This window comes from Natrix helvetica (assembly GCF_964273705.1).
Source record: "Natrix helvetica genome assembly, chromosome: 6".
Taxonomy (NCBI): Eukaryota; Metazoa; Chordata; class Lepidosauria; order Squamata; family Natricidae; genus Natrix; species Natrix helvetica.
Genome location: NC_138553.1, coordinates 35,523,762 through 35,543,733, shown reverse-complemented (window position 1 = coordinate 35,543,733; position 19,972 = coordinate 35,523,762). Strand labels below are relative to the sequence as shown.

The window sequence follows — 19,972 nt, the reverse complement described above, 5'->3', positions numbered from 1 at the left end:
TATGTGTCGTGCATGTGGGTACCCGGTACTCCGGGCAGGCTCCAGTACGCCCGTAAAGGGGCGTATCGCCTGCAACCCACCACTGCTGCCACTCATATACTGAGAACATTTCTTTAAAATGATTGCCATTTCACCATTTGGCCAGTACAGTAGCTCACACTGATGACAGACCCTGAAGATTGGAAGATCTGATTTGGAAGTCTGGTTAACACCACCAAGTCCAACTTTAATTAAGAGATGCAAGATGCATTATATATTATATATGTCAGAAAGACTATGAGAAACCAAACTATGCTTAATGTTATAATTAAGCATATGAGGTGAGATGTGCGGCAAGTAAATCAAATAAATAAATAAATTTAATTATTTGAGTTTGGAATTATTCACACACATTTATATACTTCATTAATTAGAACTGTTTACAGAAATGGCAATTTAATATTATAAACAAGCTTGCAATTATTTTGCCCATTCACTGAAGTAATTTTATTAATGTCACTCAAAGAAATGTGACTGCATTCAGTAGTTTTGTTTTTGCTTTTACTGGAATAGCTTGTCAAGGCTATATTCAAGGTAACACTTGTTTTGCAGCTTTGATCCACAAAGTAGTTTTAAAAAGCCAAAGGCAGAGATGGAAAGATTCCTCTCTCTACTGTAGTCCTGCCTGAGTCAGCCACAGATCAAGGCAGGAAGCCCAGAGACCTATGAAATAATGATTCCCTTTTTCACTGAACTTTTCCTTGTTCATTTGTAGCCCGCTGTATAGCCACAACCTAGATTTTTATTGCAGATAAGCTGCATAACTACAAGAAGATACAAGGGGGAAATATTATTCAGATATTATAAGAAAAATATCATATTGTTTCCACTTCAAGAATTAGAAAGTGACAATATAGCAAAGTAAAAGAAATGCAGTTCCTATACAGTATATATAGTGGATGTGGAAAGTATACACAGATTTATTAAAATGCTACATTTTTTAGGTTTATTTATTTATTAAATTTGTTTGCTGCCCATCTCACCACTAGGTGATTCTGGGCAGCTTACAATGTTAAAAAAAATAAAACAATACAAAAACATTCATACAATAATCAAATACTGTAAAAATACAAATTATCAGCCATAACTAAAAGATGGGGAGGAGAGGGCAGGATGAGCAGGGGGGAGGATGTTACTATTTTATATTGATATCAAAAAATATCATAATTCAAATTAATTTTAAACATTTATTTAGCAGCCCTTCTCAACGTTGATGGGTATTTGAAAAATGATTATGTCCTAGGAGAAGGAGGTACCACTGATGGGACAAAAATTAATTATGATATTAAAAATTCCTTGGCTATCTAGGAAAAAAATCTCTCTGCTGATTCACTCTGTTGTTCCACCTGAATTGTGTTAGAAACCTTGATCTGTTGGGATGTCATCCATCTATTAGATGTATAAACTCTTATTTCTGTGCTATAGTTCAACCATTGACATTCCCATTTTCCTTTCAAATAGAAATAAAATAAAATATGAATGCCTCCTACTTCTTGCCTTTGTACAATTTTATGACCTTTCTTGCCAAAGTTGTTAAGTGAATCACTACTGTTACTATGTTAGTAACACTGTTGTTAAGTGAATCTGGCTTCCCCGTTGACTTTACTGATCAGAAGTTCACAAAAGGCGATCACGTGACCCCAGAAGATTGCAACCATCATAAATATGAACCAGTTGGCAAGAGTCTGAATTTTTATCTTGTGACCATGGGGATGCTACAAGAGTGTGGTATGTATGAAAATAGTCTTAAGTCACTTTTCTCAGTGCTGTTGTTACTTCAAACGATCACTAAATGAACTGTTGTATGTTTAGGACTATCTGTAATAAGTCATCTTTAATTTTCCACCTTAATAAATATCATATAGTAAAAAATGTATTACGTCATAATAAGAATAGTCAAAATTGGTAGTGTTAAATGAGAAGTAATGGATCATGGTTGTAAAAATGGATAGATTTTTACATGATAATTTACCTCTCATTTTTGCAAAGATAGGTTTAGGTTATAATTATAAGTTATTTCCATATTTTGTTTCATTATACTAATATGAGTATTTCCATTGGAAATTGTGTATGTATTATGAATATGACCAGGAGATCCAGTACTACCCACTTGGCATATAAATCAAGAAATTTTAAGATGAGTAACAGGGACCAGTACCAGTATGTACTAGAAGACACGATCTATAAAGTACACTGTGGTAACTGTTTTGACAGTTATTTTGGAGAAAAAGTCTTGACAGACCAGAAAGGAGACCATTCTGGGTAGTAAACCAGAAAGACACATAATATTGCTAAATTGCAGAATGTATGCAGTTTACATCTATTGTCTTTAAAGATGAACAAAGACAGCCCCACCTGAAACAAAAACTGAAATACGGATAAAGGAATTGAAAAACAAATCACACATTGCACACTGCAGAACTAAAAACAAGTATCCAGTTCCTCCTCTTTCCAACATGTTAATTGCACATTATGAAAAACAAATACATAAAAAAACAGAATCCTGGAAATTATTAGAAATACACACTGCCTGTTGAATTCCGAAAAGCAACGTACCTATATCAACACCAAAACAGCACAATGAACAGCAATGCAGTGACAACATAACCATTTATTGACATATCTTACATTATGAACCTGATGGACTGCTGAGTAAGGATATCCTGCATTCTGGTTGGTCCATATTTCACAGACAGACGACTGCTGATATAAATAGAAACTATATCTCATCTTATAAATAATAATAATTCCTTAAACAAAAGAAGAATTAAAACATTGCACAGAGCATAAAATGTAACTGCAAAAATTTAAAAGAAAGAAGAACTATTCATTTATTGCAGCTGTCAATACTCTTTTTAATGTAATTGCTGATAAAACCATTACAGAACATGAAACACAGCATAATCCAGTTCAGAACAATGAAATTATTCCCTGGTTATGGATTAAAGCTTTCACAGGAGAGAAATCCAGTTTTCCTGTCACACTCCAGTCTTTAATTTTATTCCGTAGCTGAGCAGTTTCCCGATATAGTGGAAGGAAGGAAGGAAGGAAGGAAGGAAGGAAGGAAGGAAGGAAGGAAGGAAGGAAGGAAGGAAGGAAGGAAGTTAAATGATCAAATAAATTATCAAACAAATGTCACTGCTGAGCAAAAGGCATTAACATTTGGGATATTAACTACAGTAGAAGAAAAACTTCCACTGTTTTAATAGTTAAGTCACCAAAAGGGAGGACAACTCTTCAGTATAGATAAGGTGACCAACCGTCCTCCTTTAGGGAGGACAGTCCTTCTTTTGTAAGTTCTGTCCTCCCTTGAAAAGTGTCCTCCTACATGTCCTCCTTTTTGATATTTGAAGGCTAATCTGTTGCGCGTTATGTGACGTATTTTATTAAACAGTTTTTAATGGTGTTTTTTTTACTTCATCGCAAGTATATTGAACAGATATTGAATCTTGTGTTGAATTTTTATCTAAAGAAATGCTAGACATTAAAATAGACGACAATTGTCTCTTTGAAGAAATTAGAAGACTGAATGTATATTTAAATTCTGAAAAATTAATACAATGGGAAAATCAACATGTTGAAATTGATAAAAGATGGGTGGATATTTTCAGCCATTTCAAAAATGAACATATTCCATGTGAACATGTATTTATACTTGTTCAATTTACGTTGTGCTGCCCTGGAACTAATGCAGCAGTTGAAAGAGTTTTTTTTCAATTGCCAATGATTTTTCGACAAGTGAGAAATCGAGATTGAATGTTGATACTCTAGCTGAAGCACTTGCCGTAAAATTCAATATGAAGGATATTTCTTGTTCAGATATTTCCAATATATTGTTAGAAGATGATACATTGACAAAAAATATTAATTCAATGGAAAAGTACTCATTTAAATAATAATTAACAGGCATGTAAGCATAATTACAATATAAAATGTTGCAAATGTTTTTATTCTGCATATATCATATTTTAGTGTATTATTGTTGCAATGAATAAAATATTTCTTTTATTTACGATATATTTTTTGTAATTTATTTGTCCTCCTTTTCATTGTAAAAAAGTTGGTCACCTTAGCATTTTGGACAATAGAACGTGTTTTGTCCTCCTTTTCATTGTAAAAAAGTTGGTCACCTTAGTATAGATCACCACACTTTATTTGCTACAATAATTAGCAGTAAAAACTGCACTCATAGTTGTAAAATAGCAGCTCAAATGCTACAATTTGTTGGAAGTATAATTACAGCCAGTCAGGAAAGATTCCAGCACAGCAACTGTGTAAAAAAGAACAGAAAATCAGCTTTCTATCATCAGACAGCAACTCCTGATGTATTTTTCCTTATTTGGAGATCACAGATGACTCCAAGATAATATAGTTCATAGTAGCCAAGCAACTAAGCACCATATATAGCAGCTACCTGCAGTCTCCTGAGCGGGCAACAATGAAAGGTAACAGATGAGAAATGCAACTGCATTCTTTGAAAGTAGCTAGCAATTAATACATCAATAGCTTAACCACAGTATCCAAAGCACAGCCAGCAGTTAAGACAAAGAGTGCAAATGTAATGCTGGTATCTAAATAAAGACTGGATTTCAAACAGACATAGCTTCCTGTGAAGAAAATCTTACTTGAAATGCATTTTGGTCTTCGAAATCTCAGCTTCTTCCACTAATAAATTATATCATTACTAAAATTCTGAGGGTGTTGGAAGCTGACTTTCTCTGAACTGCCCAGAAAGAATGCTACAATTCAATACTAAGAATTTGTATCATAATCAAGCAGTTATCATTATTCAATAAAACAGATACTTTGGCAGCAAACAGTCCAAAACATTTACCAGTTACACATATTGGGTAATTGGCAATTAAGTATTGCATTATGCAGTGACGTGCGATGAGGTTTATGACTGGTGAGGCTGGTGACGTCATCAGCACGAGCCACGGTCCCCTTCATGTTGACTCAGGAAGGCGGGGAATGGGACCACGTGTGCAGGAGGCTGAAGCTGCCTCAGCCTCCTGCACACGTGGTCCCATTCCCCTCCTTCTTGACTCCTGAGTCAACATGAAGGGGACCATGGAGCGTGCTCCGCGGGACCGCGGCTCACGCTCCATGGTCCCCTTCATGTTGACTCAGGAAGGCGGGGAATGGGACCACGTTTGCAGGAGGGAGGCTGAGGCTAGAGGAGCCTCCTGCACACGTGGTCCCATTCCCGGACCACGTGTGCAGAAGGCTCCTCAGTGCCTTTTCCCTTTCCCCCTTTTTTTTTATTTTCATGATGAGAGCGGTGAGGCTCTGCCTCCCCTGCCTCCCCTGACCGCACGTCCCTGGCATTATGTGCAATTTTGTAAGATTATGAAGTGTTTGCTTCTCCGATAAGTTTTGAAAATGAAGATGTAGCAAGGGTCTCAAGCGTTACCTGGAGCATTTAATCTGGGCAAAGATTGCAACAGGCTAGAAGCCTTCTGGGTATGGAAGAAAAAAAATAACAAGGCAGCAAAAAGCCTGAGGACAAAAATAGATAAACACGCCAGATTCAGCAGTTCTTCTCAAGGAGTAAATCTGCTGAGAGCATGGCCTAAATTTGCACTTTATAATATGCAAGGGGTATTGCTTTACAAGGGCTGATGGCTTGCGGAATAACATCGTTTCTCCCTGTTTGAAACACAAAAAATTCAATGCAAATATCTTAATAGTCCAATTTCAATATTAATAGCCAGTTGTGAGGAACAAAGCTGGCATGGAGACATGGTAGCTAGATCATAACTAAAAAGGCACTTCTCATAGCTCAGATTATACTTCTAATACAAAATCCAATTGCCTTTCAGACAGCTGTTTGCAACTTTTAGCATTATTAGATCCTTTTTCTAAAATAAATAAATTAAAATTAAAGAGATCTGAAATGTTCCTAAAAAAGATCTAGTAGGATTCTGAAAATAATTTAGTCATGCCCAAGGGTATGTTTTACTACTTAATTAGTTCTCTGTCTTCTAATGTTTCAATTACTAGATATGAGGATTTTGCATAAAAAAACCTAAACTATGGATGAAAAAGGGTTTAACAGTTGCTATTTCTATTGGTAAGGAAAACTATATTGAAGAAGCACCCAAGCTAGCTTTGTATACAAGTGCCAAAAATGAGCTGTGTTCTCTACGCATATTCAGGGCAACAGCACAGAAGAACACAGGTCAAAAATGAAAAATACATAAACTATGTAAAAACATTTTGCATGCCTGTTTTATAAACACAATTAAAACTGGAGAGAAGAACAGGATGTACATAATTTTCATCCATCCTTTTGCTTTAGGATGAGAGAGTTTCAGAGAGTTTGAATATACACACTTGACTGAGATTGTAGCCTGGGAGGTCAGAATCAGAAACCCTCCCATGTTGTGGATACTTCATCCATTGTGAGCATTCCACAGCTGTTATTTTGATAACAATAGACTCCGTAAATACTTATGCATAGCTTCCCTGTTTTGACCCAGAGATCTCCTCTGAAAACAAAGCTCGAGATTATGCATAATCTCTTTCTTTAGGGGACCTACTCAGCTTCATGAATTTAGAAGGAAAACAACAGAAAACACAACAATGTGCACTTTATAGTCAAAGTATCTCCAAAATTATTGTTTAGGGTGCAAAATACTGCAAAGGACAAAGCATATGTTACAATAGCTTCCTTCAAAATCTGTTAGTGTGTTGCTGTGTTTTGTAAATACAAGAACCAGAAGAGTTAGAAATTGGCTAAGAACACTCCAAAACACATAAAACAGCGAAGTATTTTTGGCTCTATCAGGTATCTAATATCTAAATAAAAACTAAAGAATAATCAAGTGAATGTATCAGTATAATATGTTTTTTTCTGCATACAAAAATGATTCTGATTTCCAAGTATTTATGGTTAAAGTTAAAAAGACCATAAAGTTAAAAAGGCCACCACACTTTTTGGAATGCAAAAGGCCAATATAGTTTTTACATTTGATTTTGCTTTGGGAAAGTCTATGTACCGTATTTTTCGCCCTATAAGACGCTCCGGAATATAAGACGCACCCAATTTTAAAGGAGGAAAATCTAGAAAAAAAAGATTCTGAACCAAATACTATAGTAAAATATTTTATATCAACTGTATAAAGTTAACAGCAGTTTAAGAACAATTTTATGTCAACCATGTAACACAGGGGTGTCCAAACTTTTTTCAAAGAGGGCCAGATTGGATGAAGTGAACATGCTGGAGGGCCGAACATTTTTCCGAACATTCTTTGAACAATAACAATTAAATGCAAATGAATTATTTTATGCCAAGTTAATTGCAAATGGCATACTTTTCATTTCATAACATTAAGATGAACTGACAGCTGAGTTTTCACAATGTATCCATCTTTTCCCTGAAGACTCGTGTTTAGTACATTCAGATGCTTTCTTTCCTCTTTCCCTCTTATTTGTCTATCCTTCCTTCCACCCTCCGTTCCTCCTTCCCTTCCTTCCTGCCTCCCTTCCAGTTCCCTCCTTCCTCTGTCCTCCTGCCTGCCTGCCTTCTTTCCCTCCTGCTTATCTATGCTTCCTTCCTTCCTTGCACCTCCCTCCCTTTTGCCTGCCTGCCTTCTTTCCTCTTTTCCTATCCTCCTATCCTTCCTTTCTCCCTCCCTCCTTCCCTGCCTCCCTTCCAGTTCCATCCTTCCCTCCTTCCTTCTGCCTCCTTCCTGCCTGCTTGCCTTCTTTCCTCTTTCCCTCCAGCGTGTCTGCTCTTCTTTCCTTCCTTCCACCTCCCTTCTGCCCTCCTGCTTTCTTTCCTCTTTCCCTCTTACTTGTCTATCCTTCCTTCCACCCTCCCTTCCTCCTTCCCTTCCTTCCTGCCTCCCTTCCAGTTCCCTCCTTCCTCTTTCCTCCTGCCTGCCTGCCTTCTTTCCCTCCTGCTTATCTATGCTTCCTTCCTTCCTTGCACCTCCCTCCCTTCTGCCTGCCTGCCTTCATTCCTCTTTCCCTATCCTCCTATCCTTCCTTTCTCCCTCCCTCCTTCCCTGCCTCCCTTCCAGTTCCATCCTTCCCTCCTTCCTTCTGCCTCCTTCCTGCCTGCTTGCCTTCTTTCCTCTTTCCCTCCAGCGTGTCTGCTTTTCTTTCCTTCCTTCCACCTCCCTTCTGCCCTCCTGCTTTCTTTCCTCTTTCCCTCTTACTTGTCTATCCTCACTCCCTCCTCCCCTCCTTCCCTCCTTCCCTGCCTGAGCGGGCTTCTTGCATGGCCCCAGCCCTCCAGCCGGTGGCTCATCTAAAACTTTTAACTTCCCAATCTAGCGTTCTCCACCCACCCACCCCCAATCTGCCCGGATCTGTCATGCAGCAAAGAGATACAGTAGCTGGGCGCAATAGCAGCAATAGCAATAAGCAGATCTGGAGAGATTTGGGGTTGGGGGTGGAGAACGCTAGATGGGACACAATCAAACTTGATTCAAAGGCTTTGGCTCCTGAGATCGGTGCGCTGCCATCCAAAATGCGATTACTACGATCTCTGCCGCCTGGACCCGCCCGAGAAGCGGCAGGTAAAGCGGGCGCTGCAGCGATTTTGGATGGCAGCGCACCGATCTCAGGAGCGAAAGCCTTTGAATCAAGTTTGATTGTGTCCCATCTAGCGTTCTCCACCCCCAACCCCAAATCTCTCCGGATCCGGAGAGATTTGGGGTTGGGGGTGGAGAATGCTAGATGGGACACAATCAAACTTGATTCAAAGGCTTTGGCTCCTGAGATCGGTGCGCTGCCATCCAAAATGCTATTACTACGATCTCTGCCGCCTGGAACTGCCCGAGAAGCAGCAGGTAAAGCGGGCGCTGCAGCGATCGTGGTACCAGCATTTTGGATGGCAGCGCACTGGTCTCAGGAGCCAAAGCCTTGAGGCACCTTTCGTTTGCAGGAGGAGGGCAGCTTAAAGCAGCGCCCCAGCAATGTGAGGAGCTGCTGCCACCGCCACCACTGCCTAAGCCCTCTCGGGAGCCCAGCCGAGCGGGAGCTCTGAAAGCGAAACCTCTCTCCTTTCCAGCCATCACGATCTCTGCAGCCCCCTCTTTGCCTGCCCCATTTTCAGATGACCCAGTGGCTACATTCGGCTTACAAGACGCACTCAGATTTTTACCCTCTTTTTTGGAGTAAAAAAGTGCGTCTTATAAGGCGAAAAATACGGTAGATAGCTTTTATATAGTTAATATACTTCATAGTGAGTGATTTGAATGATACATAAATTTTGATTACAGTGGTCTGACCATAAAGTTTAAGACATCTGGTCAATTTTTCCTAACTCCTGGTTTTAACACTAAGATTTGTTCAGCTTTTTTCAGAGTTTTAAAAATATCAAACTTAAGTAATATTAGGGAGTCCTTTTTAAAATCTGAACTATGCTGTTGTGGCCTGTCGGCTGCCGGCCTCTACAGAAGCCAAATCAGAGGAGGAGGAGGTGTGGGCGTTAGGGTCAGCATCAAGGCAACCTGAGAACTCCGAGGGGGAAGAGGGAATGGAGCTGGCAGAGAGACAGAAGTGGAGCCTGGGCCGTCCATCAGCCCTCAGATGGAAAATCAACAGTCCTCAGGTCTGGAGGTGGCTGATGAGGAAGAGAAGAAACAGCTGGCTCAAGTACCTGATGCACGGATGCGCAGAAGGCAGAGGTGAGGAGTGGAAATCCGTGGGCCAATCCTTGGGTAGGAAGAGCTACCACTGCTAGTGAATCCTAGCTCTGGGGATAAAAGGCAGGGGGCCTTATGAGATGAATAGATGTGGCAGTCAACTATTCCTCTCCCTGCTGGATGGACTTGTTAGTCTGCAGTGAGAGACAGTTTTTGCCAGGGCTGCTGGCGCTCTTAATAAAGGAATGTTTGACTTCAGAGTGTTTGTCGTGTTTGGAGAGCTGGGTCAGAACATATGCTTTCAGATATATCCATTTATATTCAATACCGTTTTTAAGAAAAAGGAAAACTCTCTATGTTATATATTTTATGAGCAATATTTCTTCAAATAGTAAGAAATTCAGATGTCAAAAATGATTAATTACAAAAATAAATTATTAAAGCATTGGCGGTTCTCATATTCAAACTCCTTAACTGATGTGTAAGTGTCTTTAATAATGTACTTTCTCTGCAGTTTTTAAAGCTGCCTTATATTCTAGACAGATTATTCCAGTTCTTTCAGCTGGAGGTTAAAAGAAAATCCAATTCAGCAGGAGAAAATCAACTGTTCTTTTGAAAACTGAGAGATAAAAGACAATAGAATCAAGGTTAGGGTCATAGAAAAGTTTACTTGAACAAACATTGGATGTCACATCAAGTCACCATCAAACTTTGTGACCTCAACTGCGACCTCACATCTATTTAAGGTGTTCATAGTTTCTGATGGATACAATATGGTTCATGGTAGAGGATTTCTGTCATTCTATGCACCATCAGACAAAAACTTACATAATCCTAAAGCAGTTCCGCAGATAGGAACTCAAGTATACTATCCTTTAGATTGAAATCTGAAACATGTTTTGATCATATATTTTATGTGTTTGCTTTATTGTCATTAATGGACTAATCAGATCTAAGACTAAAAAATAAACTGATTTCATATAAATAATTTATCATATATACTAGGAAGCCTTCAGCAAATCCCATCACAAATTATCTAAAAGTATAGATAATGATATACTCTGCAATTTAATTCTAAAATACGGATTTTCTGTATTTTCTCTTAATTTTCTCATATCAATAAAAGCTAAGGCCAATTGTATTGTATGCCAATTTTATAAAAACATTTCTATCAAAAAAGCATTTCCACTGGTAAAGGTGGATTTTTACAAATTAGCTGTAAATTAGCTGGGTAGTAAAAATACAAAAAATGCAAAAAAGAAGAACTGAATAGATTTCCAGAGCTGATGAATTAATAAGGGTGTCTTTAAAATAATAATAATATAAGGAACAAATTTACCAAAGGACAATATTCTTAACTAAACCTGTATCTTCTGAAAATTTAGCAGTTCCCTTAGGATGATGCAATTTTATTTTTGAAGCTGTCTACATTTTTGATGGCTTGCCCATTGTAAAATCTTTATCCAAATTATTTTAAAAATAGTTTAAATTAGAAAAAACCAATTGAGAAGTCATTTTCTATCCAAAAATATTGATTTAAAAAAAATACAAAAGCTATCACCGGTTACCTAGACAACCTCAACAGAGTCAAGAATTCTGAACTGCAATGAGATTGAAATTTGCATACTCAAACTGACAGAGGTTCACTCCTCTATTATAGTATTCTGTGACACACATTCCTGAATACACAAGTCATTTAGGCAGCAAAGAACATGATCATTCTACAGCTTGTCAAATTAAGCCATTTTAGATGCCTTACATAAAAATGTATTGCTACAAAATTGTTTTTAAAATTATTTCACAAAGATGGACAACACTGTATTCCATAATTACCTCTATTCCTTAGGTAGTAAAAACTACATCATCTACATAGAAGAGTGAAGTATGTTATATGTTTGAATCAGAATAAAACACCATGATAAACTGATAGCCACCACAAATCACTACTAATTACCATTATCTCAAGGAAGAAAAAAAGAATGAAAATAAAGCGAAATAGGTCAGTGAAATATTCAGGGACAGCAGTGTTGACATATCACTAGCAAGAGAAAACCAGAAAGGAAGGCAGTGGAGTAAAATAGTGTGGAAGAGGATACGGATTACTGAATTAACCTTTCCATGCTGCAACATGTTGCATCTCTGACTAGTTTCCAGACCAACGGTTATCAGATGCTTAGCTGTATCATTCACACCAAGAAGAAATAGGTTTTCCATCATGAACAACAAAAAGTACTTCTCTTATTCAAAGGCAAGTAGTTTTTTTTTCATCTTACACTTTCAATTTATTCACATCTCCCAGGATTATTCAGGTACAAATAACTGTAAGTTTACAGAATTCTATAAAGCAGGGAGAAAAAGAACGTTGGTCCTTACCTGAACATTTCTTTTCTGCAGTGAAGGCGGGAGGGGCTACAGCTGGGTTTAGTCACAGCCTGATTGGTCCAGAGACTGAGGGAATTTTCTTAAAGACACCATCCTTCCCTACTGGCTCTCAGTTTCCTTGAGGTCGATGGAGGAGCTGTAATCTTATGTAAGGCAAAACAACCGGAGACACATATACATATACCCCATGACCACCCCTTGCCGGCCTAACTGAACTTATTAGGGCGGGATGTATCCCCTCCCGCCTTCACTGCAGAAAAGAAACGTTCAGGTAAGGACCAATGTTCTTTTTCCTGCATCTCAGCGGGAGGGGCTACATCTGGGACACACCCAAGCTAAGTCCCAAGGTGGGATGAAGACCCGGGAGAGGGGAGGTCGCCACCTGCTGAAGAACTCAACGCCCAAAAGACGCGTCCACCAAGGTGAAATGGTCCAAACAATAGTGGCAGATAGAGGGCGTTGGGGAGGCCCAGGTGGCCACCCTACAAATGTCCTCCAGGGGAGCCCGAGTGGCCCACGTGGCCGTGGTAGCGGCACTTCGGGTGGAATGGGCCGTTATCCCTTGGGGAAGAGTTTTCCCTGAGGCTAAATACACCTCACTAATGGGCTGTTTCAACCATCTACCAATGGTGGTAGATGAAACTCTAGCACACATTGTGCTGGGCTGAAAGGAGAGAAAGAGTGCTTCTGACCAGCAGAAGGAAGATGTGCGTCTAAGGTAGATGTGCAAGACGCGTCGTACATCTAGCTGGTGCTACAGGTGTTCCCTCTCATGTGAAGGATAGGGGCAGAGGTTAGGGAGTATGACTTCCTGCGACCTATGGAACAGGGAGTTGACCTTCGGGATGAAGGTTGAATCTAATCTAAGGACGACCCTGTCTTGGTGGAATTGGCAAAGGTCATCCTTGGACGACAATGCTCCCAACTCGGATATTCATTGAGCCGAGGTAATGGCGCCAAGAAAGGCTACCTTCAAGGTGAGGAATCTGAGGTGAACTGCCCTAAGTGGTTCAAAGGGAGTGCCCGTGAGGGCCCTGAGCATGGTAGAGAGGTCCCATGTCGGAAAATGATGGATAGGAGGGGGACGCAATTTCGCCGCCCCTTTGAGGAACCGTTTTACGAAGGGAATCTGGGACAAAGAAAAACGACCATCCCCTGTCAGAACGGAGGGGAGGGCAGCCACCTGCCTACGTAGGGTGTTATGGGAGAAGCCAAGATCTAGGCCGTGTTGAAGGAACTCAAGGACCTGGGCCACTGAGGCATGAGCCGAAGAGATTGACTCCCTCGCACCAGGAGGCGAACGCCGACCACGTAGAATTATATATCCGTGTGGTCAACGGTCGCCTGGCCGCTTCGATGGTGGAGATAAACTTAGCCGAGAGATGTGCCTCCCTCAGGAGGCGCCACTCAAGTGCCAGGTGGTCAGTTGGAGCCACTGGGGCTCGGGATGAAAGAGGGCCCCCTGGCACAGGGCAATCTCCTCCTGAGGAATCCTCCACGGGGAGAGATGGACAGCTGAAGGTGGTCTGCAAACCAAGGCCATCTCGGCCAATATGGGGCTACTAGGATTATGTGTGCCCTCTCTATCATTACCTTTCTCAGGGTCCCCTGGATCAGAGGAAGAGGGAGAAAGGCATAAAGGAGGCCTGGAGGCCATGGACTTCTGAGCGCATCCGCTCCTTCCGCATTGTGCATTGGGAAGCGGGAGAAGAACCGGGGCAGTTGGGCATTGGTCGGGCTTGCGAACAAGTCCATCAATGGGTTGCCGAAGTGGTGGCAAATCTTGTGGAAGAGCTCTGGAAGCAGCTGCCACTCACTGTGATCGACTGTCGCCCGATTCAGCCAGTCGGCCTGATGATTGGCAACGTCTGAGATGTGATCTGATGCCAGGTTCTTCTCTGCCCATAGTCCAAGCTTCTGAGCTTCCAGCCAGAGAGATTTGGAGTGAGTCCCCCCTTGGCGATTTATGTGCGCCTTCGTGGCTACATTGTCCGTCAAGAGGAGGACATGTTGGTTGGCAATCGAGTCTCGAAATTGCAAGAGTGCAAGGCGTGCTGCTTTCAGCTCCAGCCAGTTGATATTGTGGCGAAGGTCCAATTTCGACCAACGACCCAGTCTGGATTCCATCAAGCCCCCCCAGCCGTAAAAGCTCGTGTCCATGGTGACAGTAATGTGATCTGGTTCCCAAATGTCAAAACTGTGAAGTAGGGCCGGAAGATATCCACCACCTCAGAGACCAGCGGAGATCTGGAGGCAGGCTGACTAGAGGCAAGGAGTTGCTCATGCGATGACGTTGGTAGGGGATGAGCAGCCATTGAAGTGTCCGAGAGTGGAGATGCTCCCAGGAAACTATTCCTATGCATGACACCGTCTTGCCCAGGAGGCGGGCCAAGGTCAGGATGGAAACTGACCGACTTGTGTAGACATGGTGTGCCAAGGATTGGAGACTTTTGAGACGATCCGGAGAGAGCCGAACAAGTCTTGCTACAGAGTCTATCACTGTTCCTAGGTGTTGGATTCTTGTCGAGGGAGAGAGATGACTTTTGGGGAAGTTGACAGAAAACCCCAGAGAATGAAGAGTTTGGATGGTCAGTTTCAGGTCGTGGACAGCCTGCATGCAGGATTGGGCCAGGAGGCACACATCGTCCAGGTAACAATGGAGTCTCACCAGATGGGAACGCAGGTGAGCCGTCAGAGCTGCTAGGAACTTTGTGAAAGTGCGCGGGGCAGAGGATAGACCAAATGGGAGTGCCCTGTATTGGAAGTGACGTCCCTTGTGAGAGAATCGGAGGAATCTGTGATGGGCTGACAGTATGGGGATGTGTAGATACGCTCCCGTTAAATCTATTGAGGCCATGAAGTCGCCCCGCCGAAACCCCAGGAGGATAGACCTGAGGAAGGCCATCTTGAAGCGCCTGTAGACCAGGTAAGAGTTCAGCGCTTCAGATCCAGTATTGCCCTCCATCCCCTCGAGCTCTTCGGAACCATGAATAGGTTGGAGTACAGGCCTAACCCGTACTCCTCCTTTGCAACAGGTTCCACCACCCTGGTGTCTTTAAGAAAATTCCCTCAGTCTCTGGACCAATCAGGCTGTGACTAAACCCAGCTGTAGCCCCTCCCGCCGAACTGCAGGAAAAGTATACTTTTCTGAAAAGAATTAAAAAGATAAAAACTAAGAGGCAAATTCACCCGGAAAAAAAAATCAAACACCAATTTCTGAAAGATAATGTTAGGGAAACAAATGTTTAAAAATACCTTTGTAATAAACATGGAGTTTTCCAACATTACCTGTGCCATTTGTCTTTCCAGTTTTGACCTAGGAATGTCATCAAAATAGCTGTCATTTCTTCTTCTCCTTGCATCTCCCTGCATGATAATGTGTGGTATATCCAGGGAACCACCAGTAGTGTAAGTACTTTGGCTGAGCGAAGGAGACAACTGGGGAGGAGTGTGATTACCACTGGGTTCCTGCATCAAATAAGAAAGAAAGTGGAAGCATGAAATAAACATTATTCTCAATATTCTCAGCATTTCTCAACCTTGGCAGCTTGTGTGAACTTCAACTACGCTGGTTGGGGAATTCTGGCAATTAAAGCCTATATATCTTCAAGCTGCCAAGGTTGAGAAGCACTACTCAAGTTAACTGTGCAAGAACATCTGTACTGTTCAATTCATATTAATAACATGGATAAAATACTCAATTCTGGATACACAATAGTTCCATTACTGGTCAGAGTTTAGAAATGTAGGAAATTCATAAACTTTAAACTGACAACGATAATTCAATAACTTGAATTCTCACTTCTTATAGAATTTAAAGATCTTTCTTTAAATATTACTACAGCTACATATATAAGAGACATCATTAGCAAATCTATATACAAAAGAAGTCATGTATAAATTACTTGCATTGCTGAAAAGACTGCTTTCCAGAAGGAAATCATAAAGCTATCAGTGATAACAATGATTGCTCTTCAAGTACTTGAAGAGTTTTCACAGATCAAATATTGCCAGAGTGGAGGACTCTGTTTCAGTGTCAGTATGAGCAAGTAGTGAAATCTCAACATGGGAGAAGGCTGGAGATGTTATTGAAGATCTTTAAAACTGGTTTCTTATATGGGTCAAAACTGACCATATGCCTACCTAACCCTTCCAATACAGGTAGTCCTTGACTTACAACTATTTGTTTAGTGACCATTTGAAGTTACAACTGCACTGAAAAAAAGTGACTTATGACCTTTTTGCACAGTTATGACCGTTATTTGAAAAGAAGTGGTAATTAAAAGCAAATAAACCTCTTTCTAATCTCCATTAAAAATAAAATTTTATTTATATAACAGACAGCTATTATATAAACATTACCAAGACTGAGTTTGTACCTCAGAATCATATTAAAATATCAGGGTAATCATGAAATATCAGCTAATGAAATAAGAAAAAAAAAGTTTTATGGCTTGGCTGTACATAGATATGAAATAAGGCTAGGTTACAGATCAGAGTAATAATAATAAGAAAAAAATAGATTTAACTTGAACTGAATATTTAATACTGTGAACAAAAAAAAATCTAAGTAATTATGTTAAAGCTTAGTGACTTCCCAATTGGATTATTGTAACACATTCTACATGGGACTGCCCTTGAATACAATCTAGAACTTACAACTGGTCCAGAATGTGGCAGTACAAGCAGTGTTGGATGTCCCTTGCTTTGTCCCTTTTATACCACCCTTGTGTGAGCTATATTGTCATCTTGTACCTTTCCTAATGCAAGTCAGGTGCTAGTTATCACTTTTAAAGCTCTACCTGGAATGGGGCCAGTTTATTTGTGAGACCACCTCACAAATAAACTGGAAAAGATCTGGCTGTTCTCTAAGCCCTGGGATAGGGCAGTTCAGATATTACAAGGATTTGATGGAACCTACCCTGAGGGTGATAGAACGTGGTGGTTTCTGAGGTGGGTCTTCGTGAAGTCTGTCTCCCAATGAGGCCAAAATGCGTTTTCTATGGCCCAACAAGCTGATTTTTAAAACCTGGAAAATAAATGTTTCAAAAATAATAAATCAATTAAAAACCTTTTATAGAAGTGTGCATATTATTATCCATAGTGTTTAAGTGTGACATATTTTATACTTAAGAATATCTTCTTATGGGAAAACAGGTGGGGAAAAAATCCTAAAATACCAACTGAGACAAAGGCATTCAGGTTGAAAAATGTGCCATGTCAGCAAGGCAAAGTAGTAACAATGGAGTTTTAAAGTTAGAACCTAGATTAAATAAATAATTAGGATCATTTTCACAAAGGAAGTGAAGTTGAAAAAATATAGAGAGGCATAAAACAGAATGATAATTGTTTGGAATGACAAAACGAGGTTGCCTCTTCAGTATTTACCAATGTCATTTTTGACTCCTAGTGACCACACAGACAGTCAAAATCAACCTGATGATGCATATTTAATCAATCAATCTAGAGTAAAGTTCAAGAATAATGGAAAATTATTATAGATAGCAAAAATAATTAAAAATTAAAGAAAGTAGACTATAATTTCAGTCATTCATCTAAAGAAAATTCATACTGAACATTTTGGCAAGACGTAAAAGAAATTTACTATTTGACTTGGGTACATATCCAAAAACCTAGAATGTTCAGTGCACTTAACAAATCAAGAAAACATATTGGGATTGATCTCTTCACATGAAATATCGCTTCCGTATTGTGGAGAGCAAAAAATGAAAGTTACTATGTTATTTCTAGAAAAAAATCCAAATTCCAAATATAACTAGACAATTATATCCAAAATTTGAGGAAATCAGAAAAACAAATCTATAAATCATATTTCTGCTGGAAAGTGTGGTACAGTAACTTATTATACAATATCATTCAATCACTCAGTTAAAAAATCTGGTTGTGGTACCATATCATTCAAACTGTTCAAGAATGAATGTTCTGTAAGAGTTCTGTTTCAAGATGAACATAGTGAACACATGATAGTAATAAATAATATGGAAATGTTACATTCAAACATAACAGAAAACAGCTTGTAAGAAAACAGTAACACACTGTAATTTTCAATAGGAATTCCACAACATGAAAAGGACGTTGGTCCTTACCTGAGACGCCTCTTCTCATAGGGTAGAGGTAGCATACAGGCCAGGCTTCATCTACTCATTGCGAGGACTGAGCCTGACAGTTAATTGAAACCACGCCCTGCCACTAGGCAAAGCCCACTTCCAATGAAGGAAGTCAGACTCGAAGCATCATCGCTTCCTGAGATCCAGTCCGTCAAATGTTAATCATCTGATGCAGACTGCCAACTGTCAATCATCTGATGCAGGTGAGTACTATATTGAATTTTAAAGCAACAGTCAGCCACAAAAGAAAAGTACATAATAACCAACCGCAATGAGATAAAAAACTATAACAAGGAAAAGTTAAACAAAGGAACCAGTCCTGCCCTGGGAGGGGCTGGATGCTACCTCCACCCTATGAGAAGAGGCATCTCAGGTAAGGACCAACGCCCTTTCTCCATAGTGGTGGAGGTAGCATCCAGGCTGGGATGTACCAAAGCAGTATCCGTCCCTCAGGTGGGCTTATGACTGGTTCTGCCAAGTGCCAATCCTGTGGACCGACTGAAGCACCGGCCGGCCAAAAGCTGCATCCGCAGATGCAAAAACGTCCAACTTATAATTCTTGATGAAGGGGGATGGGGTAGCCCATGTCGCCACCCTGCAAATCTCCGCCAAGGAAGCCTGGGCCACCCAGGCCACCGAAGCAGCAGCACTCCTTGTAGAATGTGCGGTCAATCCACATGGAATTGGAACAGAGTGGGATTGGTATGCCGTAGCTACACAGGCCCGCAACCAACTGCCTATGGTGGCGGACGAGACCTTCCTGCCCAGAGATGATGGTTGGAAAGATACGAAAAGTGACTCTAAGGATCGAAAGGGCCGAGTTCTTTTCAAATAGATCTTTAGAGCCCTCCTCACGTGCAAGGTGTGCCACTTGTGTTCCAAAGGGTGAGCAGGACAGGGGCAGAAGTTGGGTAACACAAGTTCCTGTGCTCTGTGGAAACAGGAGCACACCTTGGGAATGATCCAGCCGTAGCACCACCCGGTACGAATGGAAAACACACAGGTCTTCTCTGATTGAGAGCACTTGTAATTCAGAGATCCTCCTGGCGGAGGTAATGGCCACCAGAAAGAACACCTTCAGAGTCAAGAACCTAAGGGAAGTTTCTCGAAGAGGTTCAAATGGGGCTGAAGTAAGAGCATCCAGGACCCTGGGTAAATCCCACGAAGGATATCTGTGCACTGCTGGTGGTTTAAGGTTGGAAGCCCCCTTAAGGAAACGACGTACTGTGGGTTGTTGGGATAGTGAAGGGGAACCCCCACAGGTCAAAACAGATGAGATGGCTGCCAATTGATGCCGGATGGTGTTAATGGCCAAACCCTTATCTAAATCATCCTGTAAAAATTCCAGGACGTGCGGGATGGCGGCCCTCATGGGGTCCAAGGTCTTACCATCACACCAGGAACAAAAGGACCTCCAAATGGAATCGTAGATTCATTCGGTGGATGGGCATCGCACGGCCTGGATCGTCCGGATGACTCTGGAGGAGAAATTGTCCCCCCTCAGGACACTCCGCTCAAGTGCCAGGCAGTCAACTGGAACCACTGAGGATCGGGATGTTCCAGCAACCCCTGGCTGAGGGAGATTTGGTCCTGAGGGATCCTCCAGGGCCTGTCTACCGAAAGAGTCTGTAGGTCCGCAAACCAAAGCCTGCATAGCCAGTGGGGGGCGACCAGGATCACCTCCGCCTTCTCTCTCATGATTTTCTGGATGACATGAGGCAAGAGAGGAAGCGGGGGAAAGGCATAGAGGAGGCCCAGTGGCCATCTGCATCTCAGGGCATCCACCCCTTCTGACCACTGTGCTGGGAACCGAGAGTAGAACCG

The 19,972-nt window shown here is 41.1% G+C and overlaps 1 protein-coding gene across 11 annotated transcripts in view; it reads right to left on the bottom strand.

Moving 5' to 3' along the window:
• ANKS1B (ankyrin repeat and sterile alpha motif domain containing 1B) overlaps nt 1–19,972 on the bottom strand; it is a 300,024-nt gene that overhangs the window by 26,853 nt on the left and 253,199 nt on the right. For 8 of the 11 annotated variants that reach the window (XM_081958819.1, XM_081958822.1, XM_081958824.1 and 5 more), the window contains exons 18-20: nt 16,942–17,049; nt 15,309–15,488; nt 2,668–2,739 (exon numbers count right to left, since the gene is read on the bottom strand). In XM_081958819.1, the coding sequence (XP_081814945.1) occupies nt 2,668–2,739; nt 15,309–15,488; nt 16,942–17,049 (360 nt within the window). The remainder of the gene's footprint in view (nt 1–2,667; nt 2,740–15,308; nt 15,489–16,941; nt 17,050–19,972) is intronic. The other 3 variants (XM_081958826.1, XM_081958820.1, XM_081958821.1) reach the window with 1 other exon arrangement.